At 41.2% G+C, this 21044-nt stretch overlaps 1 protein-coding gene across 3 annotated transcripts; it reads right to left on the reverse strand.

Moving 5' to 3' along the window:
• Nucleotides 1–12: 12 nt before the first annotated feature.
• agpat3 (1-acylglycerol-3-phosphate O-acyltransferase 3) lies at nucleotides 13–20288 on the reverse strand. 3 transcript variants are annotated; one of them, XM_072445148.1, is made up of 10 exons: nucleotides 20065–20288; nucleotides 11448–11505; nucleotides 10265–10491; nucleotides 9440–9609; nucleotides 9198–9359; nucleotides 7182–7335; nucleotides 5074–5176; nucleotides 2670–2745; nucleotides 2314–2512; nucleotides 13–2221 (listed from the first exon to the last, which is right to left on the reverse strand). In XM_072445148.1, exons 3-10 carry the CDS (start codon nucleotides 10440–10442, stop codon nucleotides 2130–2132), a joined length of 1134 nt encoding a protein of 377 aa, XP_072301249.1. In that variant the 5' UTR covers nucleotides 10443–10491; nucleotides 11448–11505; nucleotides 20065–20288; the 3' UTR covers nucleotides 13–2129. The 3 variants fall into 3 exon arrangements, with proteins under 3 accessions (XP_072301249.1, XP_072301248.1, XP_072301250.1); XM_072445147.1 differs by lacking the exon at nucleotides 20065–20288 and adding an exon at nucleotides 17262–17510; XM_072445149.1 differs by lacking the exon at nucleotides 20065–20288 and adding an exon at nucleotides 12703–12758.
• Nucleotides 20289–21044: the final 756 nt, after the last annotated feature.

Raw genomic sequence — 21044 nt, forward strand, 5'->3', positions numbered from 1 at the left:
CAACAAAAGGAGTGTCTTTGTCATTAAATCTTTAATATCAAGTGTCAACTGCAGAAAACAATCAAAATAGCCTTGGAAAAGAAAAGCTGACACATAAGAACAACATAGTGCTAATTTAATCCATTGTTTTTAATCAATACTTGGGAGACAACAAGTTTTCCATCCACAATTTGCACTTTAACTCAATGATCAGTATTCAAATATATTAGTTTTTAATTTCACAGCCTTTGTTCTGCCTCAGAGGACTATGGGTCATGATAAAACGGTGAGCTTTTTTTAAATTATCATTTTAGAACAGAACATCGCAATTCATTCATTCGGTTATTTCAACACAAGAGCTGAACGGGGGGAATTTATCCAAAAAGAAGACAAATTGGCTACAAAATAATGAACCTTTCCTTGACCAAAGCAGGGCTCAGATCGCATCTAAAACGTCACATGAAATCAAAGCAGCGCTGACTATTAAGGCTTGTAATAAATCCAACTCTACAGTAAATGATTCTAATCCCTGGAAATCCCAATTCTAGTGACCATAAAAAGGAGTTTACGCAAGATTTTGGCGCACTAGGCTCGCTTCTGTTTGGTGATTTTGTGTTTAATCATTAGTTAGTGTAAGTTAACCACTGTCTTGTCAGTTTGAGGCTCCACGCAACAACCGTGCTACTTGAAACTAATGGATTTCCAGCTTTCCACAAAAGTAGTTGAACATGTGTGTAGATTAAAACAATCTGAGGAGAAGAGACAATTGTATGCTGTAAAAATGAAGCCATTTGAACTATAATAAAAAATATACATGAATGTGATTAAAGGGATGAAATATTCCCCATCTGAGCAAGCTTGAGTTAAGGCAAAGTTTAACAAAGACTACGGCAGCCTAAAGTGTACTTTGAATGACGTGCATTACACACATGCTTTGTTCCCACCAGACAGACTTGATACGGGAACAAAATACAATGTAAGTGGTCATGGGTGATCGTGTTGTAAAACATAGTTGAGTTTGCATGCGGCGTCAGATGAATAAAAACGGGAGAATTGCTGGTAATGAGACCTGTAACACAGCAGGCAGCCCTTATTGTGACAGAACAGACTCCAGTCTCTCTACAGCCGTTTCCATGGGGATTACTTCACTCAAATCACCAGGCATCACTTTTAGTACTCTGACTCCCTCTAGTGGCGTCAAACTGTTTTTAGAAAAAACAAGACTTTTCAACTCAAAGAAGAGCAATCTCAAATTAAACTGTAAACACCCATTATTAGGAGTGAATATAATAAACAGTCAAAACATCTCTTTTTTCTATAAACAGAGTCAAGATGACTCAATTGAATCTTTTTCCACACTGGAACACTTCATTAGTTCATTGTTGACAAATGAACTAAAGTGTTTGTGAATTGTCATTTTATTAGAGTTGTCGTTAATTTCAATGTATTAATAATTACAGCTTTCCAAAGCTACAAATTCCAAATATTGTTAACATATTAAATTTAGTGCCTGTTGTTGTCAATAGTATAATCAATCACAATCAATCTCTCAGGAATAAAGACAGTTTGTCATATTTTGCTTTTGTTGCTTCAGAATCTGCCTTTAAAGAATGTTTTGACAAAATACTTCAGCCCTTTTTGTGTGAATTGAACCCTCACATTAGTGAAGAGAGACTGGGGCCTCGAGGCACCGGTTCCAATTACAAGTCCCACTTGTAAGAAGAAAAGAGGGACGTACCGTGCGTTTAAGATTACAACATGGATAACCTCTGGACGGGAAGTTAGAAATCTCGAAATATGTGTTGTGTGTCTACAGAATGAGCCACTTTTGCATTTGTTAATGGAAGTGGAGGTGGTTAAGAGGGCGAAGCGGGCCATGGCTTTCCGAGTGTCTGACGGGATGAGGTGGCGGTGGAACGGTGGGTTTCTAGCTGGATTTTGGACGCACATATCTGCATCTCTCGCTACGTCTAAGGCCTGTGTTTTTCAACCCAGGCCTTCTCAATCCAGTGTTGGTCTTAGTTAAGTTAGCTGGCTCTCCTCCCGGCGTAGACTGACTGGCGTTACAGTATCCGAGGAGATCCGAGTCGTGTCGATCGCGTCGCTCCGCGGACGCAACCGCGGACGCAACCGCGGACGCAACCGGCGCTTCAGTTTTGTTTCTTGGCCTCCTGATCGCCGTAACTCGAGCCGGTTTTATTCACCTCCGTGACCCCGATGAGACGGCGGATGGCGATAGAAGCTGCAAACACACACACAGACGAGGTTCAGTGACATCATAATGAGCGTTGCGAGTGTAAAAGGTCTCGAGTTGCACTGGTGGAGTTCACGTACCGATGACGAGGAAGATGATGAAGCCAATTATGAGCAGTGGGGACCCGCTCACGACCACTCCATACGCAAAGTTGATGAGCGGGGAAAGCAGCAGTGTCGCCCAAAACAGGAAATTTAATAACGTCCACGGTCTGCGAGGCGGGATTACTGTGGGGCCGGGGAACTTGCCTTCTTTGTTGTAGTTTTCTTGTAAGGCATCCTGCAGGGGACAAAACATAATGAATTTTCCGAACTTTTAGCTCCGCAAGCAACTAAAAGTCCTTATAAGGGGCTTTTTAATCTTAACTTGACGCGTTTGTTACGGCTACAATAGTTTGTGCTGATGGTTTGAGTTTGAACGTCGCCGGGTGCTTTACCTTTTCCTGGTAGAGCTTGTGAAGCCAGCTGGCGCACTCCTGCTCATCCTCGGGGATCTCCTCCACCGGAAAACGCCTGGCAGGAGCAAAATCACAATAGCAATGAAAATAACAAAAGGCAGCGCTTAACTCAAAGCACTCAAGGCTTCCATCAAAGCATTGTCACCATTTGCAAACGGTAACGACAAAGAGTTTCAAAACCAAGTGTGAACTAAATGAATAACAATAATATTTGGCTATTGAGTCAGTATAATAAAGCTTTAACTTTTGATGCTCCATGAATATTAATAACTAATATTCATGGAGCCATGTCTCCACTATAAAGACATTAATATGGGCATTTTTTGTGAGGATGTATTATAATGGTAAATGTTGACTTAATAACAGTTTGTAATAGTCTTTATTGATGGTCATGTCGTTTTATGCTACTATGTTAAAAGACAAATTTTATGCATTATTTCTATAGTTATCAGCCATTAAACTTTCTCATATTTCAGAACTAAAAAACTAATTGTTTATAACAAACAACATGAACATCAGTATCTCTGCCGTTTCCCACAGCACTAACAGTGTTGGCGTCATCTACTGGGTGCAGAGGGAATTACACTGGTTGATAAAAAACAGCTGGAAAGTTCTCTCTAAGGAGCCATGCATTTGTACTGATCGTGATTAGACAGGAGACATGCACAGCACGAGACTGGAAATGATTTATGGACTTAAAAAACAGCAGAGAAGATTCTCAGAGCCATGTCACAGATCAGGGAAATTCAGAACAGTGTTTTTGACGCTCTTTTGACGGGGAAAGGACTTTCTCTAATCATTGAACAAAGTTTGCAATTGAACAAAGTTTGCAACCTTAAGGTGCAACATAAAACCGTGTGGTACGCTGTGTTGGAGGAGGTGAGGATGGACTTGATGATCATCTCCACTGGCAGCTTGGCTTTCTTCAGCTGCTGCAGGAAGTACATCCTCTGCTGATCCTTCTTGATGATGGAGCTGATGGTGAGCTCTCACTTGAGGTCCTGGGTGATAGTGGTGCAGAGAAAGCGGCGCACGCACTGCGTCTGATCCGTCAGGAAGTCAGTGATCCACCTGCAGGTGGAGTCAGGCACATTGAGCTGGGAGAGCTTGTCCTGGAGCAGAGCGGGGAGGAAGGTGTTGATGCAGAGCTGAAGTCCACAAACATGATCCTGGCATAGGTTCCCGGGGAGTCCAGGTGCTGCAGGGTGAAGTGGAGAGCCAGGTTGATGGTGTCGTCCACAGACCTGTTGGCTTTGTAGGCGAACTACATGGGGTCCAGCAGGGGGGAGGAGACTTGAGGTGGGGGAGGACCAGGCGCTCAAATGACTTCATGACTACAGACGTCAGTGCCAGAGGCCTGTGGTCATTAAGTCCAGTGATCCAGGACTTCTTGGAGACAGGCACGATAATATTACATCAAATACTACCATACCGGGGCTATAAATGCATAATAAAAAGTTTGTCTTCTTTCCACACCTTTTAGAGAAATGTGCTTTTCTGTCGTTCATGGCTGCACAGAAATGATCCTGTAACATTTTCCTTGCCACAAATTCTAAATACAGCGACCTTTCAAAGACATGCCAAGTAAACAAATAAAACAAACTGCTTTTCCACAACCACAAACAGGCAAAACAATTATAACGCCAGCTTAAACACAACCTCACAGACAGGAGCAAATGTGGAGGGATTTTGACAAAGAAAAGACGTAAATTAGCTGCTGAATTGGCTTACCGTGCTTTTCTGTGCAGCTAAAAGTATCATTGTCAAAAGTATCGACACCAGATACTAATTTGAACAAGTATCGATACTGAAAAACCACTAGTTATAAAACCACTTGGTAGCCTAATATCTAAGAAACAATGTTAATTGTGTGGTATTGGCTCCTTGGTAAAAAAAAAAAGGAAAAAAAGAAAATCAGCTAAAAGTGAGTTGATCTTAACGGTGTAGCTTTATATTGCAGACCTGCCTCTCCACTAGATGGCAGTCTATAACCAATGTACTACATCTCCAAAGCCTCCAAACAAACACTAAACTAAACCATTTCCCATCAACATTATACTGCAAGTGATTGGGCTGAAATATGGTCTGAATTAAGAAGAATGACTTGGTGCGCGTTAAAACAGACAAAAGGCAGCTCTTATCTGCGAGCCGCCTCCTTCTGCTAAATGGTTAAACCAAGGACCAATCCAAAAGACTGGGACAGAGGCCAAAGCACTCAGAGCTGTCAGGTGCTGCCTTCATCGTTCTGGGACAGAGCTCCAGCTGGTCGGGGGCCATAAGGCGAGTGCTACATCCATCATTTTGCCCTCGACGAGGCTCAAGAGCAGCTGGATCACAGGGAAAACGCTTTATCATCAGAAACGGGCGTGTCCCCCTCACTCACCTCACGCTCAGGTCGGCTTTGTACTTCTTGCCGTGGACGATGCCCAGTAGAGTCGGGGTTTGCTTGTCTTTAAAGTTGAGGGTTACGTCATAAACGGCGGCAACTGCGGAAAAGAAAAGAAAACGAATTGTGGCAGGGGCAGAAGAGACTAAAACCACTCAAATCTCTATGTAACCAGGCAGTAAATGTGTAAAGAAACCATTGAAAAGACACAACCAAGGTCAAATTGTCCTTACAACCTTACAAAATAAACAGAATGTTATTGTGTATTTGGATTAAGCCTTGTAACCACAGGGTCCAATCAATTAAAAACTATTCACCGTTTTGCGATACAAGTGACGACAGCGTTCCAATTTTGACTTAATTTGATGTATTTGTACCCGTTTACAACAATCAAGTAGCAGTTTGTGGAGAGAAAGTTGAAAAATCCAGTTATTCTTGGATAAAATGTTTATAATTTGTAGCCAACTTTCAAATATATTTATCTTTATCTGATTTCAGTTCAGTTCAAACCATCAGAGGCTCTTTAAACCACAGCCTGCACCAACATAATATGAAATGGTGAATGTGTCAAATGTTTCCTTTCTCTGCAGTGTGTATAAAAATAAGCAGCCTACAATATCGATATTGTGTCACAACATTTAGTAGAAAATTATATTGATATTTTGGCACAGACCAAATTTTGTATGCGCGATTCTTGATGTATAAAATTCTAAACAGTTTCCTCATCCAAAGACATTTAAGAATGACACAAGCTTTACTGGCTGGAACTCTCCGCTGACCTGAGGGATTTCTCTTGTAAAACTAGAAAACTCTGTAGAGAGTCAGCAGCACCGTCAGCACTGATGTGGGCCAGAACTGGTCTTTTACTACTGTAATGTAAAATACTGAGTGTGACACGTGATATTTTCAAACAAAAGACTGGAGGCTGCGTGGTTTTATTGTAAATGGATGTATATTTGGACGTTTGTTCAGTGCGAGTGGAAACAGGCGTTAGCCAAATCTAATGCCGGGTGTCAAAGTCATTATGGGCTCAGGCTCGAGCCAAATAGAACATAAAACTATAGTAAAAAAACTGAAGGTAAACTTATTAAAAATGAGTTTTAAAATGTCCAGGCGGAATACATATAAAAGTCCTATTCATTTTTCATTATATTTTTGGGGTAATTATGACTTGTGGGTTTGGAGCACAAACTGACACTGATGCTTCCCAGAATGTTTGATTAGACTGGAAGTAAGAGGGTTGTAGCTTTATTTTTATGTACAGCATATTAAGCAGCTTGAGAGTTCCCCTTTATTTATTATATTTTGTCCACTAATTTATAAAGAAACAGTCCAACTTAACTTAACGTGTTGGGCGGGTCAGAGTAAAAGGTCTGGGGGTCTCATGCTCTAATGCATCTCTTCTTTAATGAGTTTACACACAAAAAACAACTAAAGTCAGTGAAAATACATGTCTCTACGTCGATTTGAACAGAGTTTTAATGCCGTTTTATGCAAATCAAGGTTGAATTGACTATTTCTATGAATTATGAATGTAATCATTTAACATTTTACAAGCTTTTGCTGCAGTTGTTTAGGAACGGTGTGTCTAATCTCATTTGGAATTTGATTACGTATTTGATCATAGAGAGCGTCACATCGAGGGCTGTCACAGATTATTATCTAGTGGTCGATTTGTCAGCGATTAGTGTTTTGATTAGTCGACTAGTTAAATGGTTATTTCTATTGTACCTTGGTTGATAATATATTTAAAAGGTACGTTTAAATATGCTGACTAAAGCCTTCTAGATAGAGAATGAATATGATATGAATGAATAATGCGTATTATTTATGAAAATCAGAAGCAGTTCATTCTTTTCTGACATTTTGATTTAATAATGCCACGGACTTTGTAATTAACTATATTTTAGATTGTGTTTTAGAGTCTGTATTGTCCAGATAACGATGACGACAATGATCAAACTATGATCATTGTCAATATTCGACTAGCCACGAGTTCTTTATTCATTGCTGCAGCCCTAAGATTGTATATCAATATGAGAATGTGAAAGAAACAATGCATGAATAAGTCAGACATTACATATGGGTGGTGCGCAGGCTCTTACCCGTCCCCTTGAGACACTGCAGCGTGGTGGTGAAGCCTTTGGTGCGGGGCAGGAGGTGATATTTGAGCTTGGGGAGGCCTTTGCTCTCCGCCACCTGCATGCTGATCTGGTGCTTCTTCTCCGTGAAGCGGGTCCCTTCACAATACAAGAGGAACTGCAAAGACGAGAGCGCCGAGTCAACAGAGGCAAACAAACAAACAAGCAAACAAACAAACACGGACGAGCGAGTTTGAGTCTTCGGTTACAGAGCGAGCACAAAAAGGCCCTTTATGTAGGACGTTATTACAGACTATTACAGTGTTATAACAAGTGCTGCATTGTAATGGAGCATTTACTGGGGAGCATTTGACCCGCTTTCAGGATGAGGATAAAATAGATGCCGAGACACAAATAATACTGTAAATATCTTTATTGTCTCTCATTTGTTGGATTTTCTTTAATATTCCAAAACGGAATGCCCTGGTTAAAACTCAAAATAAAGCAGAATTCATCGACTGGTTTTATTACTTCTTAAAGTGGGCGACGTTACGAAATCAAATGTTGGTGAAAAAACACCACAATTAAACGTTAATTCACAATTACAGAAAAACAACAGTAATAACTCGATGTTCTTCTTGTTACATGTTACTATTCCTCAGGTTTGTGACCAGCTTTATGAAATCGAATGACAAATGTAATAATGTTAAGATACAAAAACAGCCACATTAAGAAGTACTTTACATGTATCTTTGGACAACAGATTGAATAAAAAACTACATTTTGCTTCTAAAATTGTCATCAATCTTTTTTTTTTTCGACATCCCCAATTATAACTAGGGTTAAACAGAGCTGTAATTATGATCTTTTTTAGCCGATATGTTGGGATTTTGATCATTTTCAGCCAATTATATCATTTGAATTTCCTGCAAAACCATCCACGAAGCAGTTTTCAAATCAAGTTTTCTGCACATTCTTTAGGCAGCAGCCGGTCGATTCAGACAAAATAAAACCCTGTGGTGAAAATTTAAGGAGTCGATAAAATAATGTAAACGTAAAAAAACCCGATATATTAATCTGTCTCTTATCAAGAATGACGTGCCTTTCAGAACGAGCTGGTTTAAAGACAGGGTCGTCAGGTTTTACAGTTTGTTGTGGATATGGCGTTACTCGATTCCCCTTTGACAGCGAGTAACCCGGTCCAGGTTGATGTTTGACTTTCAGAGTAATTAGATCAAACCCTAATCTCGCTAATCTCCTGGGAACTATTGTTGCACCTTCCGCAAAAAAAAACAAGTTTGTGAAGACCACGACGGCACCGTAAAGATAAAAACAACAAAACATGGAACAAAGAAATAAATAAACGGAAGAACAACAAACAGGTTTCTTTGTGGGACGTGTGCTGCACAGCTGTGACCTTTGAACCTGAAGTGTGTAAAGCCGACAAAAAAATAGCTTTAGAAAAACCGGTCAAAGGACAAACAGTTCAAAGAAACCAGGGAAGCGTCCAGTAACGTTGAAACTCCTTTTAGCTTAACTTTGGACAACGCTTTTGAACTTTGATCCAGTAATTGTAGCAACTTTATCTCTTTTAGCTGTGTCAAAATGTTTCTTTGGTACTTTGAATTGCCTCGTGTATGAAATGTGCTCTACAAACACACTTACCTTGCCTTACTTTTAGTGTTTTATAGCTTTGTTTAGTATTTTACAGAGCACTGTTATCACAAATGGCAAACAAACTAAAAAGACTAAGAGTAATGGTCAGAAAAATAAAGAAATGTGTGGAATAGTGCTTTTAATTAACACAGAATGAATGCAGATTTCTGGGCAAATTGTGTAAAGGCAAAACATTTATTTCTATGTGAATCAACAATTGTATTTGAGTGACATTTTAAGATGCAAAAACATAATGAACATGATATTAGGAGATTCCCTGCTGTGGTTTGGTATGTGTTAAACTTGACTTCAAAAGGATTTAAAATGCACAGAGCTGTACATTCACAGTTCAAAGTGCATTGGTAAAACAAGCGGGACACTTACCCACATGGGTTCTGGGTAGTCCTGCAGTCTGTTCAGTCCACTAAAGACCGTCTTTTTGTCTTCCTCCCACCTTCTTTTGCAAAACACTATTTCTAAGAAGTACCACGTCCAGCCAATCAGAGGGACCTTCAGTAGCTCGTGTTTAGCTAGCACTTTTGAACTCTGAAAAACAAACAAATGCATTAAATAAATATGATCAAATGCATTTAAAAAAAAAAGGGATATACCGCTGCTTTACTGACCCCTAAGACTCCGTATCTTTCACACATGGTCCAGCCACACAGAAAGTCAATCTCGTAGTTGTGGTTGAGGATGACAATGACGTGCTCTTTGCCAAATTTGTCCACCGTAGCCTGGTCCATGTAGAGGGTGCATTCTGTGCCTGACCACCACTCAAGCAGCATCACCAGCTCTGCAGACAAACGCCACGCACATGAACTCAACCTGTCACCACTCGAACCCTTTCATCAGCAGCAAATGCAAAGAGGACATTTCCTTACAGAGACAAGGATTCCTTATGGTGTTAGAAATGAGCCCACTTTAAATGTATATGATCAGCAATACGTTAGGTTTGGACAGTCCTAAATGTCAGACTATGTGAGGGTAAAGCCTGTGGTCTGCACGTCAAGGCTGTGCAATTATGATAACAATTAACACCAGGCCAAGTTACAGGTCAGATCTGTGGAGGGGCGAGTGCGCTCACATTGAGAATGTCATGTATTATAATTTAATAAATGTAAGATGAATGCCATAGAGTCGAACAGTCCAAGGGTAAGCAATAACTCTAACAAGTAACCCTAAAGCAAGGCGGGTGTGGCATGTTTTTTGTGCAAGTTACAGGTTTTTTACATTTGGATTTAATAATATCTTTGTGATAAAAGGTTATGATATTTTTGTTCATCTATAGAGTCTGTAAAGTCCAAATAATGATTACAAATACCAATAGATGATCAAGATTTCTATAGTTAATCCCGATACATTAGCGGCTTGACCGTTGCAGCGCTACGATTACCACTGCGGTTATGACACTGCTGGTGGCGACCATGACGGAGCTTTGCTGTACTCACGGCTCCACAGCGAGTAGGCGAGCCGGCAGTTGATCCGGCGGTACAGCTGTCGGTTGATGGGCCACAGGACACAGGTGCAGAGCTGGATGAAGTTTATGATGAGGCCGCTCACCACGAACACGAAGCCCATGAGCAGCTGCAGGATGAACAGGCTCTTGAGGTAGGCAAGCAGAGCCATGGCTGCGGAGCCCAGAGCGACGCAGGGCCCTCTACAGGCGACCTCCAACCTGCGACGGGCAGACAGACAGACAGACAGACAGAGAGGTCAAGGAGAGGACGGGATGGAAAAGTTGGGATTTTAATGCATTTTTTCACTTTCTGTAAAGCAAAAAAATATAAACTTGCCACTTTTTACCTTGTATGTCGGGTTTAAAACAATATTGCAGTTAGATTTGCAATATTTGTTTCAAATTAGAGGTATCAAGATTATGTAGTTAATTAATTATTGTCATATAGTTTAAGATGTAATCGAAGGAACTGGGCAAAAGTTAAATTTAAATTATTTAAACTCAACTCGCATTAACTTTATCATTCAGAAAGTTTGATTTTATAAAGCTGGTGGTCACGTTCTTGATCAGGATTGAATGTCGTGGTATCAATAATCATCAATAATCATGAATAAATGAAAAATGTTGATGTTTTTTCTCACATTAAATCGCAAAACTAAAATGTGACGCAGTGACGTCATTAATAACACACATATATACACATACACATTCATTTGCACATTAATGATCATCTGAGAGTAGACTTAAATGTAAATATGAACTTCATAACATGTTTTTAGATGTCAACAGAATTACAGAGAAAGAATATACAAGGACAGCTTGCAGAGGAAATTGTGAATCGCATTTTTTGCCAATTGTGACCATTCAACTTCCCATTTTGATTTGATTGTTATTCATTATTATTATTGTCCTTGTGCATTACACTTCAAAGCACCAAACTGCGATGCCTCAACTCTACAAAAACACTTCCCTTCACGCAATCAGAAAATTATTTAAATGTTACAAATGAAAAAGGTTTTAAAGTACTTTATTGCATTGTAAAACGAGGAAAATATACCCATCTGAAGACCAGACAGACACCAATACTTGCACATTTCTTTCACAACAGCAAGTAGAGAACATGAACAGACAGATTTAAAAGAATTGCATGGCATAAAAAGAGAAACATTACGTACCACGGTGGGAATCTTTTACAATCCGCGTTTACACGGTCCGTCGGACAGTACTACGGTCCTGAAACAGAGACGAGGCAAAGAGGGGACGTTAGCCGAGTCTTCTCCCGACACTACATACATAAAACACAACATAAAAGGCAGTGACAGAACAATCAAAATTGAATCAAGCGCGGTCTGCAAAGTGTGCGTTTTTCTAGTGGAGTTCGCTTCTGTTGGCGCTTGTGAAGGTCTAAGCCAGAATACATGCAACAAACCGGTACAACCTGAATAAAAAAGGATCAAATATGAAGCAACTGTGTAACAAACGATGTACTGTACACAGAATAGAACAGATACTACACATGCTTTGAGAACACTACTTTCTTTCACTGTTGTCTATAAAGAGTGGCACGATGTTTCTATTGTTACTTTTGCATTGTTTAACCCCGCACTAAAAAAAGAAGCGTCAAAGGTGACTCCGATTGGGTCAGGTCTCTCAATCTGTTCTGTTCCATTAAATAGTAATTATGGTCGGTGGTCAGTGTTAAAATCTCTAAAAACCACACCGGATTTAAAATGTTTTAGGAGAATTGTTGCCAACTAATAAACTGAAAAATATATATACATTTATACGTTTCTTGATAATACAAATGTATCACTCCACAAAAAAGGTTACAACATATTTAACAAAACCTCTCCAACCAACACCAATTATTATTCTTTTTTTCTTTTTCATGTCTGTTTCCAATCAAGGAAATTTGTGTTGACATTCAAGTCTAGCACAGAACTGGACCATCAAATTAATCACAAATGAGCGGAAATATCACTTTAGAAGATTATTTGTTTCACCCAGTAGCCCATTTTTTGGTCATTTCCAACAGTTGAAATCATAGACAATATAAGCTTTCTTATTTTGCATCTTCAAAGCAATAATTGCACTTGTATACAGTATATCTTTATATACATTTCCCACATCTGTATCCACATTTAGCAGCAAACACAAAGACGGCTGGTAGAAAGACTCTTAAACACCAACAGATGCACATAATATCTTTGCAAAATCCACGGCAAATATTTCCTATTGTATGAAATATTCCAAACCGTTCTCAATCTCACGCTAACGGCCGCTGTTGCATTTGTAGTGCACCAACCAACTATATTTAAAGCCTTTCAAATCCAACCTTAAGGAATTAGCCACACTCTTCAATCGAGCCAATAAACAGCAATAAAAATAGAAAGTAATGAAATAAATCTCGTAAAATAAACAAAATCTTACACAAGGCTCCAGCTGCCCAGAGTCTTGTTAAAAATGGCAGTGTTGTAAAGTTCCACGTGTTCGAGTCCAAACATCCAGCCAGCTTTGCTGTGGGTGAAACATGTGAACTTTGCTCAGAGCTGGAAAGGCGCCACGCTAAAGATAAAACTGTAGCGGGCCACAGCGTGAAGGGCGGGACTCGACCCTTATCAACCGACAAGTGGGTGCATCTGTGGAGCCCTTTCTGAATATATGGACTAGAGATGGACTAGAGATGATCACATTAAAATAGTTCCATGGTTGATTATTTACACACCATAAAACCTTGAAGATTAAACAAATCGGTTTTATCAAATAGTAATTCTCCTTAACTTCATCCACAGACGTCGCCGTAGGGACACCTACGATAACTCCTCTGACCGTGTTTCTTTCAGCATCAGACACAAGAATGTCCTTTCCACCCAGACGTTTAGTTCCAATCGCCTCCCGTTGCTGAGCCGCGTCCTTGCACACGACCAGCAGCGAGCCATCTCTAAGGACACTCGCACTCTTGATCACTCCCACAGCTACAGTTAGGCTCTTTGACAATGCCACTGAATTCCACTCCTTAAAGGATGCACTATCCTGTGCAAGCTTTATGATCACCTTACAGTCTCTGCTCTCACCCCGGATATCAATAGCTTCAGCCTCATCCTGCTGCTCATTCCCAGAACCCTCGGACGAGCTAAGGGACTTTTTACGTTTCCGGGCACGTGCAGGCAGAAAAGGCTGCTCCTCCACGCCGTCCAGAACGTCTTCCATCCCCGATCCACTCTCCTCCGCCATCTCCCGTCTCTCCAGACCGGGTGTTGAGCAAGGTCTCCTCACAGTTTTAGTCCAGGGCTTGTTCTTCCTCAGACTGGTGTCAGGCTGTGGTTGCTTACTTCTACCGCCAGACTTTATTCTTGAGCAAGGTCTCTATTCATGAAGGCTTTATTCTTCAGGCTTTATTCTTTAGGCTCATACCACTGTAGTCACGAACAACAACAACAACAACATCGTCTTCAAAGCCCATGGGATCAAAGTGGAAAGAATCAAATGTACACGCATTCTATTCCCCACATGCTTTATATCTTCAAATGAGCGGTCAGTAGCAGTAAAGCAGTTTAAAGAATGTAGTCTTTAGATTTCACTCTTTAGACTTTGGTGTTTTATGGCGGTTGGTATCCAAGACTAAAGAAGAGCAAAACTCATAACCTCATTACTGCGCTCTTTCTATCCTTTTTTAGGGTGTAGCCCCTACTACAGTAGGTTGTGGTAAATGCACCTTTTCAGTTGGCTAGCAACCTCCATTAAAAGTAACAACAAAAACAATAATTGCAGAGCAAGTTCAAAAGTTAGATTGAAAAAGGGGAAAGAGACAAGTGCAAAGGGAACCAGAACAGAAACATGTGCAACAGGACAGAGGAGAGACGGAGGAGGAGAGACGATGGCGGAGAGCTGTGCGAAGGGCACAGAGGCAGACGTGTGAGAGGGGCACAGAGGCAGACGTGTGAGAGGGGCACAGAGGCAGACGTGTGAGAGGGGCACAGAGGCAGACGTGTGAGAGGGGCACAGAGGCAGACGTGTGAGAGGGGCACAGAGGCAGACGTGTGAGAGGGGCACAGAGGCAGACGTGTGAGAGGGGCACAGAGGCAGACGTGTGAGAGGGGCACAGAGGCAGACGTGTGAGAGGGGCACAGAGGCAGACGTGTGAGAGGGGCACAGAGGCAGACGTGTGAGAGGGGCACAGAGGCAGACGTGTGAGAGGGGCACAGAGGCAGACGTGTGAGAGGGGCACAGAGGCAGACGTGTGAGAGGGGCACAGAGGCAGACGTGTGAGAGGGGCACAGAGGCAGACGTGTGAGAGGGGCACAGAGGCAGACGTGTGAGAGGGGCACAGAGGCAGACACAGAGGCAGACACAGAGGCAGACACAGAGGCAGACGTGTGAGAGGGGCACAGAGGCAGACGTGTGAGAGGGGCACAGAGGCAGACGTGTGAGAGGGGCACAGAGGCAGACGTGTGAGAGGGGCACAGAGGCAGACGTGTGAGAGGGGCACAGAGGCAGACGTGTGAGAGGGGCACAGAGGCAGACACAGAGGCAGACACAGAGGCAGACACAGAGGCAGACACAGAGGCAGACGTGTGAGAGGGGCACAGAGGCAGACGTGTGAGAGGGGCACAGAGGCAGACGTGTGAGAGGGGCACAGAGGCAGACGTGTGAGAGGGGCACAGAGGCAGACGTGTGAGAGGGGCACAGAGGCAGACGTGTGAGAGGGGCACAGAGGCAGACGTGTGAGAGGGGCACAGAGGCAGACGTGTGAGAGGGGCACAGAGGCAGACGTGTGAGAGGGGCACAGAGGCAGACGTGTGAGAGGGGCACAGAGGCAGACGTGTGAGAGGGGCACAGAGGCAGACGTGTGAGAGGGGCACAGAGGCAGACGTGTGAGAGGGGCACAGAGGCAGACGTGTGAGAGGGGCACAGAGGCAGACGTGTGAGAGGGGCACAGAGGCAGACGTGTGAGAGGGGCACAGAGGCAGACGTGTGAGAGGGGCACAGATGAACCCCGTGTTGGCACTGGGGGGTTTTCTGTTGCTCAAAACACGTTTGTCACGTATAATGTGCGCACATTTCTCCAACTGTCTCACATTTCTTTGAGAAGCTCTGGTATAGATGTGATGTGTGAGCAATTGATTCGTAAAACCTACATTCATCATATTTTAAATTTACAACTGGATAAGTAAATGCCACAGTGAAAACTACACCTTTTAGGACGAGAGATCAATCCAGGTCTGAACAATATAAGAATGAAGTATTAATTAAATCTGAACTTACATAATCCATTGAGCACAACATTTTGAAAACCAGTGTATAATAATGTAAAAAATGCATAAAAGTTACAAGATAATTACAACAGGATACAATCAATCGATTTGAGTAAATACAGTTTTTCATATTGACTTGAAGATACGGAACAATCACTTTTGTTGTACCAAAGCAAACAGCTGATTTCTGCTGCGGGGCTGAACTTTGTGCCCATTTTCCCATGGTTCCTGCCCTCTCCCCTGCAGTCAGACTCAAAATAACCATGAATTCACACTCACTGTTGGTCCAAATGATCGGTTTGACAACAGCTTTCTCGGGGAGAATACATTTTTATTCATGAAGATAAGCACAACACACTGCAAGACACCATCAGCAGTTCATTTCTAGATGTAGTTTAAAATACAATTTCCTTGACCAAAAGTAAAAGCTGTTAAAACCCAATGTTTATATAAATTAGTGGCTTTATCTTTTGCATAGAAGAAATTAGATTAATAAAGCATTAAGATAATATTTCCCACACTCTGCAGGAACAGGCTTTTTAAAAACAAACGTATTGCTTGTATTCAATCTTTAAATGTATTTTGTTTAACAGTGTGGTTACTTATAAGTTTATGATAGTACAAACGTTGCTCAGCATTAATAGTTTCCTCTATTAATGGGAAACACTGATAAAGAATTGGGTTAGTTTCTTTAGAGTAGCCCAATAAATACAAACAGAGCTGGTGTTTTATGACACTATGCACCGGGGTCAAGATAGATATCCATGTCCCTGTTGAACCAAGGCCCGACCCGTGACCGGCCTGGGAGAAAATTAGGAACAGCGGGTTAAAGCTGCTTAGAGTGGGACAGCTGCTTCTGCCGCGTCACCTGCAAAACTCCTTTTCTTACTTAGAAACCATCTTACGAGCCTCAACAGTTGTCCAGCAAGAACTTTAGGCAAAAACACACAAAGGGTTTTTATTTCATTTTTTTTACGGGAGTGTCTACAGAGCGTGCGGCCCAAACTGCTAGGCTATTTTGTGCCGCGGCTTCTGAAACTGCTGGGCTATTTGACTGCGCCGGGTTAGGGTAAGGGTAAGGGTTAGGGTTAGGGTCAGGGTCAGGGTCAGGGTTAAGGTTAGCCATGAGGCTATATGGCCGTGCCGCGGCTCCTGAAACTGCTGGGCTATTTGGCCGTGGCTCTGTAGCCACGGCCTTTTTCTACATTTAACCATAGTGTTTGTAGGACAGCGCAGGACGGTGTAGGACAGCGCAGGATGATGTAGGACGGTGTAGGACAGCGCAGGATGATGTAGGACGGTGTAGGACAGCGCAGGATGACGTAGGACGGTGTAGAACGAGGTGAAGCATGCAAGGGCCTTCATCGTCGCTTGCTTTGTGGGCAATAAAAAAAACGGGATTATTGCGATCCAATTGTGCTTGGCGGCCGATTTGTAGACGGAGGATGTAGACGGAGATCGCGGCTAATTGCTACTGCTAACACCTAGCGCAGCTTCAACACTGGAGACTCTACAGCGGCTTAAAAGACTAATAAAGACAGAGAGGACTAGAACTAAAGACATCTGGAAAATATCTGTACAAACATTTTAAAAAGCCATCATTCAATATTTTGTCAAGCTTGTTAGTGATTATATTGTCAATTGTATCTTCACTGAACCTTGGATGATGAGAGGAAATGGGACATAAAAACAGCTAAACTTTAACAGGCTTTCCCCTTCTCGTACCAAACTTACCAGTAGACGTAGTACGACATCGCCATCACCACCAGCGCTCCACAAATGCCAGTGAAGATCATAACCGCGCTCTGGTTCAACATCTTGGCTTTCGTCCCGTTCCCGAATCGCGACGAGAATATTTTTGAAAACGGATGATAAATAACCAAATAAATAAATAAAAAGTCCAGAGACGGCGCGGTTGGTCACTGAGCGTCCTGCCTCATAGCGACGCTAATCCCAGGAAAGCGATGGGGCGGATTACCATGACAGCTACTTCTCAGCTCCTTCTCAGGATCCTGCCGACTCGGCGCAAACGGACCTCCATTATGCTTTTGCCGTGTAATTGTAATGCACAGATACAAACAATGAACCCCTAACAACGGCCAAAAGTGCGTCTGTGACTGAGGAAGTTTGCAGAAACGGGCGAATTAGCTCAAAAGCGCAGGAGACACATGGGAGTATGGTCTTAGATGCATCCCTTCTCTCCCTGTAATCCAGTAGATCAGATTAGGTCTTATTAGCCGGCTATGGGCACCCTGGATATGTCACATTGCATTACCGTTTACAAAAGGAGACGCCGGGGCTTGTATCGACCGCGACCAGGTTAACGCGATTGCGTTTGTTGCACCGGACAAATCAGATCGAAAGCGATAAAACGAGCGTGTGTTTAATCAGCAAATGGAATAAACTACAACAATTCAGAGTCTGTCAAGAACCTTAACGTGTTACGCAACTATATTTTTTGGTTATATCACATTCCACAATCGTGTTACAGCAACTCTCACCTACACAACGGTCGAGCAAACTTATTCATTACGAAGGTCTAATCCCCGAGAGTATTTCTTACTTTATTAATACAATTACAACGTTTACTTTGTTCACTGTTGTCAAAAGTAATTAGTGCCGAGCTTTGAAATCAATAAACAATCTCATGGATGAAGTTACACTGTTTTCACCTCCTAGTTTGCTAATACAATCATTGCAGCGCATTAGAATGATTTACTATTATCAGGGAAAGTAGATGTGATCGAAATACAAATACTATCGTCAATAATAATGATGTTTCCTTCGTGGGCCACTTCCTGTTTGGTCCAACACCTTTTTCCAAATCGTCATGAACCCCTTTCAAGCTGTAAATTATGGAAAGCCTAAAATAACCTCATCATGTTGCTTTAAAGTCACTTTAAATATGGCCATCCAGACAATATCTTCTAGAATAAACAGTGAGAGGAAAGAAGCTACAGTTATTATAATTTTACAATGGAAAATGTGGTTTGTGCAGAGGTTGACAACACAAGGTATTGCTCGCCCTTTTCTTTTCAACACTAGACTTAAGCATGCTTCTTGCTTTGATATTCTTTGAACTGATGGGTTATTCGGTCAAAAGTAACTGAAGACCATCAATAGACTTTGTAAAACCGTTATTTTTGCTTTAGGACCATCTCACAAAACCTAACAAATGCAATTTCTCCAAAACTGCACTTGTTCATATCATTGTCTGTAGTTCCACAATCAGTCGTAGCACAGAGTGACAATAAGGTTTTGCCTCCAAATGAATAGTGCAATGTTTAACCAGTTGACCGCAGGTATGGCCTTATGGTGCCAGAGTGGTTTTACAACGCTGATAAGATAGCACATTGCACACATTAGAATGACACAACAATGGTACGAACATTATTTAACTACAACGGTAGAAAGTAAGAAAACACTATATTGCAATAATGATACGTTTACTTTATTCATGTGCACACAATGATGCCTCCCATACGTTTCTGGCCTTCATGATGCCACCAAGAACTCTAATTTAATTCCTTTTTGGAGTAAAATGTAGTGTAATCATATTTTGTTTTGAAATTTTCCATTTATATGACAGTGGTACAAGTTAATACAAGAAGCAAGAGGTTTCAGAATAATGGTCACATTATCTATGACCTGGTGGGAAGAAGTTTTTTTTTTTTTTTTTAAAAGTACAATAATATAGGGTAAAGGGTAACTTTTACTTTGACAAATATATAGATAGATAGTAACCGAAAGTGTTTTGATCTCTATTAGTACTTTTAAAAATTCAACTTCAGGTCAACATTTGTCATATACAGTAATAGAAGCCAAATCGCCCCCAAGTCCAATGCCCGATAGTAACCTTTGATCGTACGACTTCCCTACGCAGTTGTCGCCCCCCCCCCTCACACATGACACACGCGCCGCTGTCTTTAACCAGCACGTTTTCAATAATAATCCCATTACAAACGCCATGGACAAAAGACACTGCACAGACAAGACAACGTAACACCAGAAAACACCTGCACGGAAAAAGCCCCACAAAGAGCCACAATCTCTGCACAAAACGACAACACAATGGCTCAAACACTTTCATCTGCAGGGGAGATTATGCTCAATTTATTGCACAACTACGACAGACGCACCTCTTTGACACATGTCCTTGCAAGTATGGCTACTAAATACCTAATTTAATCCGGCCAATGTTTAAACGAATTCTCCCAAAAACAAAGAGTGCGCAGATGTTTGCAAAAATCTCAATAAGTTAGTAGCCGACTGGTGCGCGTCACAAGGGCAGATACCGCTAGCTACAAACATTAGCAACCCACTAAAACTAGTGCCATAACTCTAAATATCAGTCATATTCTGGTACGTTATTAAAACGGATGGGTAGCGGGCTAATATACATTCATGAAATAAAGTTTGTCTTGTGACGCAGCTTAATATGAATGAATTAATTGACCTGAGCTAACGCTATGATATGCTAATGATGAGCTAAGTAGCAGCCGGGTTAGCATTAGCTCCACGTAGCAGGAGTCCTTACCTGATGTTACTTTACCAGAAGCACTAAACTCTCCGTGGGGTTTAGACGTTGCTCCTTGGTGTCTGGTCTCGGTGTTGCACGGATGAAATGGATGATCACTTCTCCGGTCTCCCCGCGAAGTGACTTGAGAGATGATGCGATTTGCTATTGTTTGTGGTTAAAGCCCCATATTTCCCCCCAAGCACGAGAAGGTGGCATTCCTACATCCGGTCCGCACCCCCTCAGGAGGATGACCATATACAACACAATATTATGTCATTTTAACTGGCTCCAGCACTGCCAGATAGTTTCTTATTAATCTAAGGATTATTATTATTATTATTTAAATTAAGGCTCCAGTGAAGTTATGCTAATAAAATGCTTACAACTGCATGCAAGAGATCAACATTTTTCAAAATATCACATTCTTAGTACAATGTAATTTTTATTTTTTTTATATGTTTTTCCTATTTATTTTCCACCTTTTCAGGAACTATGGTGTTGTTGTAAAAGTAGTCCAGCTATTGAAAAAAATATATATATATAAAGTTTGCTGCAGTTATAGGTTATTGCTTATAGTTTTTTTTTTTTTTTTTTGTATTGTTCTTTTATCTTATTCTCACCAAAGCTTAATCGAATATTTAATTCTCATTACGGGTGAGTAGTACTCATTTTTTTTAAACAACTTTTCAAGAAATTGAAAGACACCATACTTCTACTTCTTCTTGAGTAATATTATGTTTGCCGTAACAATACACATGTTGTCAGTATTAAATGATTTCTTTCTTCAATATATATATATATATATATATATATATATATATATATATATATATATATATATATATATATATATATTGTGTGTGTTTTTTTGGGGGGGAAATTCCATAATTTTATGTCCAAACTCTGTGTTCAGTAATTTCTCGAAATACTTTACTTTCCGAGTCATTATTTGGGTCACCCCTTTTTAGTTTTGTTTGAATATTATATTGTGGTCTCAC

The sequence above is a fragment of the Eucyclogobius newberryi genome, unplaced genomic scaffold (assembly GCF_026437365.1).
Source record: "Eucyclogobius newberryi isolate DKJ021-1_F unplaced genomic scaffold, fEucNew1.0.hap1 SCAF_14, whole genome shotgun sequence".
Lineage (NCBI taxonomy): Eukaryota > Metazoa > Chordata > Actinopteri > Gobiiformes > Gobiidae > Eucyclogobius > Eucyclogobius newberryi.

Coding starts and splice junctions, on each gene's coding strand:
- agpat3 (XM_072445148.1), bottom strand. CDS start 10,442: ATGGCTCTGCTTGCCTACCTCAAGAGCCTGTTCATCCTGCAGCTGCTC. Junction 9,360..9,439: donor AAAGATACGGAGTCTTAGGG/GTCAGTAAAGCA, acceptor TTTGTTTTTCAG/AGTTCAAAAGTGCTAGCTAA. Junction 2,746..5,073: donor AAAGCCGACCTGAGCGTGAG/GTGAGTGAGGGG, acceptor TGCTCCTGCCAG/GCGTTTTCCGGTGGAGGAGA.